We start from the raw sequence: 12243 nt of genomic DNA, 5'->3' as shown, positions 1-12243 counted from the left end.
TTGAAAATAAACTTTTCCTTTGATATAATCTTACGATATCGAATGTCTCACCCAGTAAAGACCTAACCCAACATCTTAACATCAGAGGAACGGTCGATGGTGCAATCCTCGCGGTATATCGTTGCTTGTTTGTACAATGAGACAAGACGATGACGTTAGCGTGATACGTTGATTTTGCCATTAATGTTTTCTCTCTATCTTTTCTTATCTGGCTTATGACATATCATTGCAGTGGGCAAGGTAATGGCCAAAGACGAAGCGGCTGGACCAGGAGGTGCCGTGACTGCCGCCGCGGTTGCCGCCGTCGAAAAGCATTTCGCTATGCGTGGCATTTACGGGATACCACCGAGTGCTGGTGCAATGCCTCCGTCGCCGCAGACTCAACGACCGATCAAGCACTCCGGTTCCCGGGAGGAGGCTGCGCAGGAGGAACAGGATTATCTGTCCACGCCCCACAGTAAATACATTTTCTCATCCTTTGCGCTATATTACTTTCATTATTCTGCTAATTCGAGATAGTATTATTGGTACTGCCTTATCGCCGATCCGAGAAAGTAATGACACAGCTGTGAAATTAAAAGAATTTGAGATATTGTAAATACATTGTTGATATTTGAAATATTAGATATTAGATTGTTGGAAAATATAACAAAATGACGTTAAACTATTAGACGTTCTAAATTTTATTAAAATCCGGATTAAAAATAATTTATTTGTAACGATATGATAAATAAACCGTAAAAAGAGATATCCATTCGATGAACGATGTCGCATTCGGATTGCTCCGATGATTTCTCATAATCTGCTCGGAATTGCTGTTGCAAATTATAACATGCTGCGATATTCTGAAATTACAGTGTGGCGGGAGCCGGGTTACAAGGTACCGGAAGACATAACGGAAAAAGGTAAGCAGTCTTTTGACGAGCCACGAGGCTGACGTTACGCTTTTGTTTCGAGAGCGCCAGGTGATGCTCACGAAATCAGATTCGCTTCTCACGGGAGGAAGCCAAGCGACGTTGACATCTAACACGTCTTCTCTCTGTTCAGCTAAAATGGTGAGACAGCAGAAGAGGGAGGGTGAGAACAAGCCACATATCAAGCGGCCTATGAACGCGTTCATGGTGTGGGCCAAGGACGAGCGTAGGAAAATTTTGAAAGCCTGCCCGGACATGCATAATTCCAACATATCGAAAATACTCGGTAAGGAATTTTCAATCATGATTTTCTTAAATTAAAGATCTCATCGCTTGTGTCGCATTTTTCCCGTGCCCCTCAAATGTGATATAACGCAAATATTCGGATCGATCCTGTGATTCTCGAAATTTTCAACTTCCCAACATTACCATCCCTCACAGAAACGCTTTTTTAAAACTCCTTTTTATATATAGATATAATAGATAGAACAGACTTTTCTTCCTCCTACATTAAAAAGCCAGTGTCGCTTTCACGATCATCTTCAACGATATTTCTTTTACTTGCACAGGTGCTCGATGGAAAGCGATGTCGAACTCTGAGAAACAACCATACTACGAGGAACAATCACGGCTGTCGAAGTTGCACATGGAGAAACACCCCGACTACAGGTACAGGCCGCGACCAAAGCGCACCTGCATCGTTGATGGGAAGAAGATGCGCATATCCGAGTATAAGTCGCTGATGCGGCAACGACGGCAGGAAATGAGGCAGCTCTGGTGTCGTGACAGCGGGCCAGAGATGAGCTTCCTGTCTCCGGTGGGCTCAGATCTTAGCACGCAACATCATCCGGGAACGGGGGCGGCCGGACCATCGGCAAGGCCTAGCGTGTCGCCACCGGCTACCATGTTGAACGGCGGCGCGGCTGGTCCCAGTTCCGATCATCCATCGTTCTACTATACGCAAGACAGTTTATCGCCGTCGGATATGATGAACTTCTCACCGGAGAACTCGGGCTCGATCGGTGGCTACGACGCCAGTCCGCGACATCACGACGAAGATTGAACCGCAGCTCCGGGTCAGCCGCCATGGCCGCCCGGAGCATCATCTTCAGCAGCAGCAGCAGCAGCAGCAGCAGCGTCAACGTCGAGACTCGGCCACGAGTTGTTCTGGTAAAACTTCTGGTGGTTCGCGTGAAAGGAATATATACGCATGAACGCGTGTATCGTCGCGTGAACAGGAACGTGGAAACGATATATGTAGTCGATTGTCGGGGGATAGAAAAACGTTCTCGAAGAGTGACTGAGCGTTTCGAAGCCTCGCTCGAGAGGTTGTGATATATAACGATTCTGTGCCATCGTACGACGCGTGGAGGCCCTCCCGCGGATTCGAGCGGCGATGTGTCCTGCTTCCTTGGATCCGCCGTCGTCGCGTCATCGTATCGCCCAATATGTCGCGCGATTCGTTATGAGATACGTTGCTCGTGCACACATGGCTGAAAGATCGTGCGTAACTCGGACATATGCATCACGACTCGAATCTTTGGGACAGAGTGTCATGATGTAGAGTCACGTGACCGATATTGGCCAACCAACCCTTTCTCGCTATGCGCTACGTATACATGTACGTCGAACGATTCACGGGACACCGGTGAACGTGAGCTCGACGTGGATAACGGCATCGTGCGGAGCTCTGATGGTTTCCTGCTTGCTTATGCTATTACTAAGAGGAATGGGGTGGGGAAAGCAGGCGCGACGGTTGATCCATGCCGACGGGACAATGAATACGACGGCGGCACGAGAGTTTACCAATGGTATATTCCGTTGGTGTAATCAAAACCGCGACCAAGGCGGCGCAAATCTGCGAACGATAAGGTCTAATCGTCGTTAGGTAACGTTCTAGGTAACGAGATATGCGCGTGAGTAGAATTCTCGATCAGGTAACGAACGTCGATTCGCGTGTCAACGTATGTCAGTATCCATCTCGCGGGTGTTTTCCGTACGCGGGAGCGCAGAGTAACATGAACGCTAGAATTATACATAAAAAATAAATGAGGTAAATAAATACAAATATAAAACGATATATATATACACACACATTTTATATATATATATACACACATACCTGATTTTTCGTAAGACTGCCATGTGTCACATGTGTGCGCGCGCGCCAGAAGGATCGATCCGATGCACTCTCCCGCCGATGCTCGATCGAATTCGTTTCTATCGTGTTTCGTATGAGCCGCGTTTCAACACACCGCGAGACGATCGCGACACGTATTTCTGTGTGTACGTGCGAGAGTGTATGTACGAAAATACGATGAGCGGCCAAAAAAGTCTTGTTCCTATTCCTTCTAGTGTGTGTGTGTGTGTGTGTGTGTGTCTGTCTGTCTGTCTGCTGCGTGTGTGTGCGCGTGTGCGTGTGCGTGCGCGTCTATAGCGATACGCCATTCCGGTCGGCCGTGTCAATACGTGAGAAACGAAGATAAATAGAAACGACAGAAATAAAAATGAACAAAAGATAAAAATGTAAGAAATTGAACGTAAAAAAGAGAAGTAAAAAAGAAAGAGAAAAAAGAAAAAGCTGTGGTCCGTTAGTATCCTGCAGCATCACGCGTTTTCCGAGTATACGCGGCAACACGCGTTATTAGATCGTATAGTTATCCCACGTTCACGGCGGACGGTCCTTTTTTTCATATTCACATGCAATCACTGATATCCGGTGTATCGCACGAGGACCGGGACAGAGGACGAGAAGAAAATGTGGAATTCCACATTCCGTCACGCGATATGAACCCGCTCGAGTCACAGGGGTGTGTGGCCACTTCGTTTCGCGTCTAAAAACACACTTATAGTACTTATAGTATTTTTCGCGATTAATTTATGGACCTAACGTTAAGCGGAGATAGCATTAAGCGGAGGCAAGATGAAGAGAATTTTTTTTCTAAATAAAAAAAAACCAAAATCTAAGGAGAAGTAATCGAAGTGTATTATTAGAAGGAAAGGAAGTGTGTATGTACAGGAAGAATGAATAGAGAGAAAGTGAGAGAGGGACACGCGCGGCGTCAATTTTAGTACAATGTTATTGCGTAAAATTACGGACGGGGAAATTAGCGTTATTTATTGTAAACGATGTAAACGAACGAATAATCAAATTCTAATACGACGTTGTGTGTTTTGTTTTTCGATGTTTTCCGGACACACGTTGTTACATTTTTTCTCCGTTTTTCATTTCCTTCGAGTTGTGCGAATTCGTGAAAGCACGATCAACCTGATGGGAGCCGATCGAGAGAATCTAGAGACCGTTGTTTACCGTGATGTTAGTGGATGTCATAGAAAAAAAAAGGAAGGAAAGGAGGAAAAAACGAGCACCGTCTCGTAACGAGAAAAAATATAGAACTATAGGGCGTAAAGTCTCGTATGTAATTCGGGAAAACGAATTATACCGAAACTGGAAAAATCGGAAGCTCGATGTGATAATACTTATGTGCCAAATAGCGTTTTCGCGGACCGGAGGTTTGTGGCGATATGACGTCCCTTCCGGTTCCCGGGTCGGCAGAGTTGGCTCGACGTGAAAAACTCGATAACTTCTACATCTCTTTTTTCACCGTTTTTTCTTTTCTCTTTTTTTTTTTTTGTTATTTATAATCAGTGCAATTCTATACAAGGTACCTAATATAATTTTATAAAGAGAGCCAGTATCCTCGATATATCTGTGCCCGCGTTTCGTCGGGTGCTTTTCGAATACCGCGGCCGACGGCAGATAGGATAGCTTAATGTTGATAATAATTTATTTTATGTATATACATGAATTTGTACAACTGCGTCGGCGGTGTGTTCGTCGATCGAGAAAGAAAGCACGAGAGTGTGAACGGTATTGAGAGGATGAAAAAGAGAGAGAGAGAGGGAGAAATCGACCGACGCAAAAAAAAGTGTCAATACTATTGAATGTACAGTGTAACTATATTGTGATGTATCTTGCATAGCGCCACATATATGTAATTTACTCGAGAACACGTAGACTTAACGAAATGTTAAAAATGCGATGCATATTCTTATTTTCATTTGGTCATTATTATCTCTATTATTATCCTTAATATTATTATTGTCACATCAGTTTTATTTAGTACTATTATTATTATTGACTATTATTATGATTATTATTAATATTATTATATTATTTCTCTCTCTTTTTTTTAAAATAATTATCCTTATTACGCATAGCAATAGAAGTTGTACGTGCCAGTTCAGATGACAACGACGACGACAACGGGCGACATGAAGCTCGTCGATCATTTGCGTGGTCGAATACTCAAAAATTTTCAATGTCGTATCGCTCACGCAACAATTAGATGTTTTTTTTTACATTTACACTGAAACGTTTTTTTTTTCTTTCTCTTATCACGTCCTGGAAAACCGAAAGATGCACTTTCGTTAGACATTTCTACGTTTCCTTCGAACAATTGCGTTTCCTCCTTTCTTATTTTTCCATTTCCTTCTTCTTCACCAATTTGACCTCCAAGTAACAATAATTCAACCCTATTCATTCTACAAGTAACCAATCAGTCAATAAATCAATTGATATGTGGAGGGTATAAACGCACCCATTGCATGTTATTTCCTATTGTGCCATATATTCGTAATCTTTCAAAATAATTCGCTCTTCTCATTTTTCTACCTTCTTCCGCGATTTCTTCCGCCCTTTTACATTCAAGAACGCATTTTCGGATCGCGTACGTACAATTAAGCTGTTAAGAAATTTTCATCGATTTTGATTATCGCCAGCACGTTGTTTTCTTTATAAAGTTCAATTCTGCATTTCATGGACAGATCAGTTTTGTCAGGAACGACAGATGCTAAGTACACAATTTTTTCCTCCTTTTATTTTTCTTTCTTTTCGTTTGTATACCTAGAAACGAACGTTTTCACGATAATCTCAATGCACTCGCTGTAAATTCATCGGATTTCAAAAGAAAAAAAAAAAAAAAGAAAAGAAATGCAACCAGTGCGAATGCAAACTGTAAGAATAGTAAATTGTAAAACGAATACATTACTAATACTATAGTATATCTAACGTAACGAAGAAAAAAAAGTGAACACTAACATCCAATCTCAATATTCCAAGAATTCACTTCATTTACATGTACGTTGTTGTTAATGGTATGAAAAAAATATAATAAAATAACGCTTTACCGAAATTCAACCTTAGTTTTAGGTATACAACGTTATTTCTAGAAGAAACTTGTATGTACGTGCAATGTACATAGTCTATGCAATACCGTCTAAATGAGAGAAGAACATGAGAGGGGAGAGAGAAAGAAATAGAGAGAGAGGGAGAGAGAGTGTGTGTGTATGTATGCGTGTGTGTGTGTGTATATGTGTCGTGAAAAGGGAAAAAGGAAAAAGTATAAAATCAGTCAGATGCATGTTTGAATGCGATTACACGTTCACGATCATCTTATCACTACTCGCGACAGATGTAGTACACGTTATTAATTGGTGTCAATAGCGTACAATCAAAATATATATATTTAAGATCGGTGAATCTTCACTGTTAACACTATCTACTTTGAATTTTTATGATTAATAAATATTTACAACGGAAGAGTCCGTTTTTATCGCGGTAGTGTTGAGATGAACGTATAAAGTATATAATAGGAATTAAGGGAAAATCATACTTGGAAGTAAAACGTACGGTAGTAATGACACACCAAACATAATGGTCTCCAGTCTTTACATACATACCGTAATGGAATTACGTTTTAGCTAATTATAAATAGCATTTGCAGCGTTCGACTTATTTACTGATCCATAAAGCACCTTGAGCTGGCTGTGATTCATAACTCTAATAATTTGTTTCTAATCAACTAACATACATTCATATCGCATAGATCAAAAGGTATAATTACACGAAGTGTTTGTCAATGGTAGAACATTTAACGGTGTGTACTCCAAGATCATTTTCCCTAACAGATAGTGACATCAAATGCACTGTATCACATAGAGAGCAGCACTATTATAAACATAGATATATGATTATATTTATTACAATAATTTGAAAGTTAGGTATTCTTTGTTGTTTGTATTTTACAAGCGTAACCATTATTATACATAAATAAATAACTATATAAATGAATGAAATTTTATGTACTTGTTCCTTATATAGTGAAAATGGGTAGCATCGTTAACATTTATCACAGTTCACATATTTAAAAAACATGTCTTTATTTAGTGGTAACGTAAATACATTGTCAATAGGAACAAAGTATCGTCAATCTGCAATTCGGTAATACCTAATTTCTTAATCCTATTTTGAACTTTTTCTAATTGTTGTTTCTCAGACGGTGTCATCATTTCTGCAATCTGTGAACAATTTGAATGGAGTTAATCTGTTACTGAACAATTACAAAGAATATAATAATGAAAATTATATGCACCTCTGCTAATTGCTCTTCGCTAGCACCGTGTTCTTTCAAATTACTTGTAAGAGTTTGCATTCGCAATTGTTTATCGATCATCCGCTTATTGCTGCTTGCTTCATATTCTCGTCTTTGCATAATATTGTACAGTGCATGATAACAGTGCTCCACTTCCATATGAACAACCAAATTTAAATCAATATGAAATAGGAAAAATGTTTTTATTGGTCCAGTTGATACTCCAGATTTCTTTATTTCCTGTATTTGTAAATAATTCTCTTGCAAGAGAGTATACGTCAGATGCTTCGCTTCTTTTGCCGGAATCATCGCCAATTGTTGAATTTGCTCCTGTTCAATGTACTTTCTATTACGCACTAATCTGTATAGTAAAATGAAGATACTTAAGTTAATCAATGTTAAAATCCTAAAATTCCTACCTAAAATATAATGTTAAAATCCTGAAGTACCTAAAGATTCTGGCTGCTTTTGATCCAAATCTCTCCATTACAATATTTTCTAATGTGGTCCATGTTAATTGTTTAAACGCCTCTTTCATATTAACGCTATATTGACCACCTCCCGAATCCCCAACTCGTTTTAAAAATTGACTAGAATCCTCCTCTGAAACAATATATTTAGCTAAGTATTATGCAATGTTCTTCGAAATATTTAGGCAGTTTACAAGTACACTTTTTACAATGTTCGTACCAATTAGACGTAAATATTGATCGAGATATTGTACAAGTAATGGACAATCGACTTTTCTAACTGCTTCTTTTATTTCTGTAAGAGGTATTGGATTGGATGTGTCTTCCCATGATGCTGTCCGTAAATACATAAGAATCAATAACTGTCTCATCAACACTCCTGCATTTTCGTCAAGTCGTCTGCTCATAGCTGATATAATAATTTGATCCCTATAGATTACATTGCAAATTTCTCATGTGTTTTATGTACACACTAGTTTTGTAGCTCTTACCTAAAATCCTGAGTAAAACGATCAAAATTTACTTTCCAATAAATTTTACTATCTCCACAATCAATATCATTTCCTTCTATTCTTTTAGTAATAGCAGCCAAATTCAAATCTGGTAGTGTAAAATTACATTTTTCATTTTTCTCTTCAATTGTGCCTAAACTGCGCATTAAAAACTGGTTTTTGACAAGTAATTCAAATTTCTCTTTTAAAACTGGAACTGATGGTTGCAGATCAGCTAAAAATACAAGTACATAGTTAATAGAACAAAATTTTTTATCAAAATTATTGTAATATAATATATACAATTATTTTTTAAGTTAAAATTTAAAACTATAAATTTACATACAAGGTGATTGTTCAATCTTTTTATATGTTTTTGCGATTGCTTCTGAAGCTGTTATATATCCATTCATTAATACTTCTTCGAGGATCATTTCGCACTCATTTCCACACATTGATTTTACAAAGAATATATACCTATTAAAATTAAAACATTTAAGTTATATGAATCTTTCTTATTTTCATTTATTTGTAAATTGAAAGCAACAAAATCCGTGTTATATAAATTACATATTACCTTGGGTAACGAAGAATAAGTAAAACATTTTCTTCAATTAAAGAATATTCCATCTCCTTTTCTGTTTGATTGTACGTAACAAGACCATGTTTTATTAAAACGCATAATGATTCTTTAATCTAAAAACAACATTAAACGTATGTCATAAATGAGAAATAAATTAATTAAAATAAATTAATGTATACCTTTGTTATAGGAAGATGTGTTGCATGACGAATTAATCCTATTGGTCTTGCACCATGTTTAAATAAATCTTCAGCTACAGATTGCACAATCTGACCAAAGTGCTCAGATAAAATAGCAAAGCACAACTTTCTACACATTAATGACATGTCGTTATTCTCTTTATACAAATTTTGCTAACCAAACATTCATAAGCATAAATTACTGTACATAAATCACTTAATTCTAAAAGATATAAAGCCGAGGACACATGTTTTATAAATTAACATCTTTCGTTAAAAGTTCGGCCATATTGTTTTCATAACCTCCTACGAAATTATAATTACGAAATAAGATATAAAATCAAATCTACAGTTCAAATCTACAAAATCAAATCTACAAAAATTATTATCTCTATATATATATATTCTCTATATATATATTTTTTTCCAACTATATTTACAAAATAGAAATTTTAATACAAAGTACACATATGATTCTTTATGTACACTACACTAACTAACGTACACTACATTAGTTCGAACAATTTAAAAGCCTTCTGATTTGAAGACCATGTGCTTATACAAAATATAAGGTTAGTTTCTAAAAGTAGACCAATCATGGAGTAAACAACTTGTAAATTGCACTTAATGTTATAGAAGATTCCAAGGAGCATAAATAATATTTTTATAACATATTTATAATATATTTACATAATTCATATAGGATGTATTTAAAAAACAACCTTGTTATATGTATACATTAGAAAGCTAAATTTTTCTTCGCGTATGATTCAAACGATATCATATCCTTCATAACCTTTGTAATTTCATAGAAATGCTTCTTAAGTATCATTGGTTATCATTACTTAGAAATTCGTATTTCATGCAATTCCGAAAAAGGTAAAATCATCGAAAGCACCAAAGGTAACGAAATATAAACGCGAATGTACACAAAGAACGTATTATTCTTGTTAATAAATTTCTAAAAGCTATATAATATATTAAAGTGTGCGGCACCGTGGATGTAGAACTTCCGGCGGAACAGCATTGTCGCAGATGATCACGTGATCGAAGATCGACTTCTTCGTTTGTGGCCACGAGGTTTTGTGGTGAAAATTAAGTTTACCGGGTGGAAAAGGCCCTATATTTTTGTATTTATACAAAAATGCCCTCCAGCAATCCCTTGCCACCCAAAGAAAATGCCTTGTTTAAACGAATTCTGGTGAGTAATATGTAATCAAAACGCTCTGTTTTGGACCCCACTCTCCGGTTAATAAGAGTATTCATCATGCTGTAATGATGAAGCACTCTTCGAAAAATTGTGAAAAATTCACTGGCAATCATGGGTCATAAAAATTTTACCGATCTTATGAATGAAAACATGATTTTTTGTTTATCTTTTACGATACTTTATGATGCCAGTTTATTGAAGTACATAGTACTGAAATCATGAAAACGTTTTATCCTATGAAACGTATTTATGTTTCTTGCAGAGGTGTTACGAACACAAACAGTATAAAAATGGGATAAAGTTTGCAAAGCAAATTTTATCAAACCCTAAATTTAGTGAACATGGAGAGACCTTGGCAATGAAAGGTCTCACTCTGAACTGCTTAGGTCGCAAAGAAGAAGCATACGATCATGTCCGGAGAGGTCTTAGGAATGATTTGCAATCTCATGTTTGTTGGCACGTTTATGGACTTTTACAACGCTCGGATAAGAAATATGATGAAGCAATTAAGTGTTATAGAAATGCCCTTAAATGGGACAAGGATAACATTCAAATTCTTAGGGACTTATCGCTGCTTCAAATTCAGATGAGGGATCTGGAGGGCTATAAGGTAAATCCTTTATATGAAGGACCTTATTTCTACTTATTGTATATGTATAATTTGTTTTATTCTTGTTTATTTTTCATTAATGGCATCAACCTAATTTTTATTTAATAGTAGTATTTATTTCCATATTTTTTTTAGGACACAAGGTACCAGTTATTTATGTTACGTCCTACACAGCGTGCTTCATGGATTGGTTTCGCTATATCATATCATTTATTAAAGGACTATGAAACAGCACTTAAAATTTTGGACACGTTTCGAAATTCCCCAATGGTATGTATTCTAATATTATGTAAAAAGAAAAAATGTTGTATTAAATAATGCAATATCAAATTTATATTTTTTTAATATTGATAATATTTTAATATGTAATATTGAGATATTTTTAATATTTGCAGATTTGTTATGATTATGAGCACAGTGAGTTGCTATTGTACCAAAATATGGTTATCCAGGAATCAGGGGAATGTGAACAAGCATTGAAACATCTTGACAAATATAGTGATCAAATTTGTGATAAAGTTACTGTAAAAGAAACATATGGTATGTTATAAATTTCTACAACTAAATTATGAAAACTAATCGTAAGTGTTTTACAATAATTTTTTTTAAACTAATTTCTTGCTTTTTTAGGTAAATTAAGATTACAATTAAAACAATATGCAGAAGCAGCACAGGTTTATAAAGAACTTTTAAATATAAATCCTGAAAATACAACTTATTATGCTAGGCTAGCAGAGGCTGAAAGACACACAAAACCTGAAGAAACATTAGCTATGCTCCAAAGATACGAAGAATTGTTTCCTCGAGCGTTAGCGCCGCGTCGCTTACAATTAAATTATGCATTAGGGGATGAATTTAAAACATTAGTAGATCGGTACTTACGAAGAGGTACGATTTATGTTTATTGAAAATATTTTTACAAAGAGTCTAAGTTACTTATTGATATTTTATTTATACCATAGGCCTTCATAAAGGTGTACCACCCCTATTTGTAAATCTTCGTTCTCTATATAACGATCAACAGAAGGTTGATACTATACAGTCTTTGGTTTTGGAATACAAGGAAGCATTAAAAGCTCATGGGCATTTTAGCGATCAAGAGAAAGACAATGCGCGAGAGCCAGCTTCGGCACTGTTATGGACTTATTATTATTTAGCACAACATTACGACCATCTTGGACTTACAGAAAAAGCGCTAAATGAAATTGATGCTGCCATAGAACACACACCTACACTTATAGAACTTTTTGTTACCAAAGGCCGCATTTATAAGGTAAATTCCGTGTTCGGTTTTTGTAATGTATATTTATATTTCTTTAATAATGTAATTAATTGTGCGTGTACATTCTTAG

At 36.6% G+C, this 12243-nt stretch overlaps 3 protein-coding genes across 12 annotated transcripts in view; 2 read left to right on the top strand and 1 right to left on the bottom strand.

The window, feature by feature from the left end:
- Window positions 1-5975, top strand: part of Sox102F (transcription factor Sox102F) — a 236849-nt gene extending 230874 nt beyond the window's left edge. For all 10 annotated transcript variants that reach the window (XM_069131588.1, XM_069131592.1, XM_069131582.1 and 7 more), the window contains 4 exons: window positions 233-457; window positions 858-905; window positions 1048-1200; window positions 1484-5975. In XM_069131588.1, coding sequence (XP_068987689.1) covers window positions 233-457; window positions 858-905; window positions 1048-1200; window positions 1484-1977 — 920 coding nt within the window. In that variant the 3' untranslated portion in view covers window positions 1978-5975. The remainder of the gene's footprint in view (window positions 1-232; window positions 458-857; window positions 906-1047; window positions 1201-1483) is intronic.
- Window positions 5976-7117: 1142 nt separating this feature from the next.
- Polr3C (RNA polymerase III subunit C) lies at window positions 7118-9616 on the bottom strand. The gene is made up of 9 exons (XM_069131593.1): window positions 9512-9616; window positions 9072-9479; window positions 8887-9005; window positions 8656-8786; window positions 8310-8544; window positions 8039-8247; window positions 7798-7951; window positions 7349-7709; window positions 7118-7274 (listed from the first exon to the last, which is right to left on the bottom strand). The coding sequence occupies exons 2-9, from the start codon at window positions 9216-9218 to the stop codon at window positions 7140-7142; spliced, it is 1491 nt and encodes a 496-aa protein (XP_068987694.1). The 5' UTR covers window positions 9219-9479; window positions 9512-9616; the 3' UTR covers window positions 7118-7139.
- A 447-nt stretch (window positions 9617-10063) lies between these two features.
- Window positions 10064-12243, top strand: part of Naa15-16 (N-alpha-acetyltransferase 15/16) — a 45170-nt gene continuing 42990 nt past the window's right edge. Inside the window, exons 1-6 of the mRNA XM_069132353.1 lie at window positions 10064-10272; window positions 10544-10891; window positions 11027-11161; window positions 11287-11431; window positions 11522-11779; window positions 11854-12164. Of these exons, the coding sequence (XP_068988454.1) occupies window positions 10216-10272; window positions 10544-10891; window positions 11027-11161; window positions 11287-11431; window positions 11522-11779; window positions 11854-12164 (1254 nt within the window). The 5' untranslated portion in view covers window positions 10064-10215. The remainder of the gene's footprint in view (window positions 10273-10543; window positions 10892-11026; window positions 11162-11286; window positions 11432-11521; window positions 11780-11853; window positions 12165-12243) is intronic.

Source organism: Bombus flavifrons, chromosome 2 (assembly GCF_040668555.2).
Source record: "Bombus flavifrons isolate JBK064 chromosome 2, iyBomFlav1_principal, whole genome shotgun sequence".
Classification (NCBI taxonomy): Eukaryota; Metazoa; Arthropoda; class Insecta; order Hymenoptera; family Apidae; genus Bombus; species Bombus flavifrons.
Note: the sequence above shows the minus strand (reverse complement) of the source record. Positions and strands in the feature narration are given on the sequence as shown.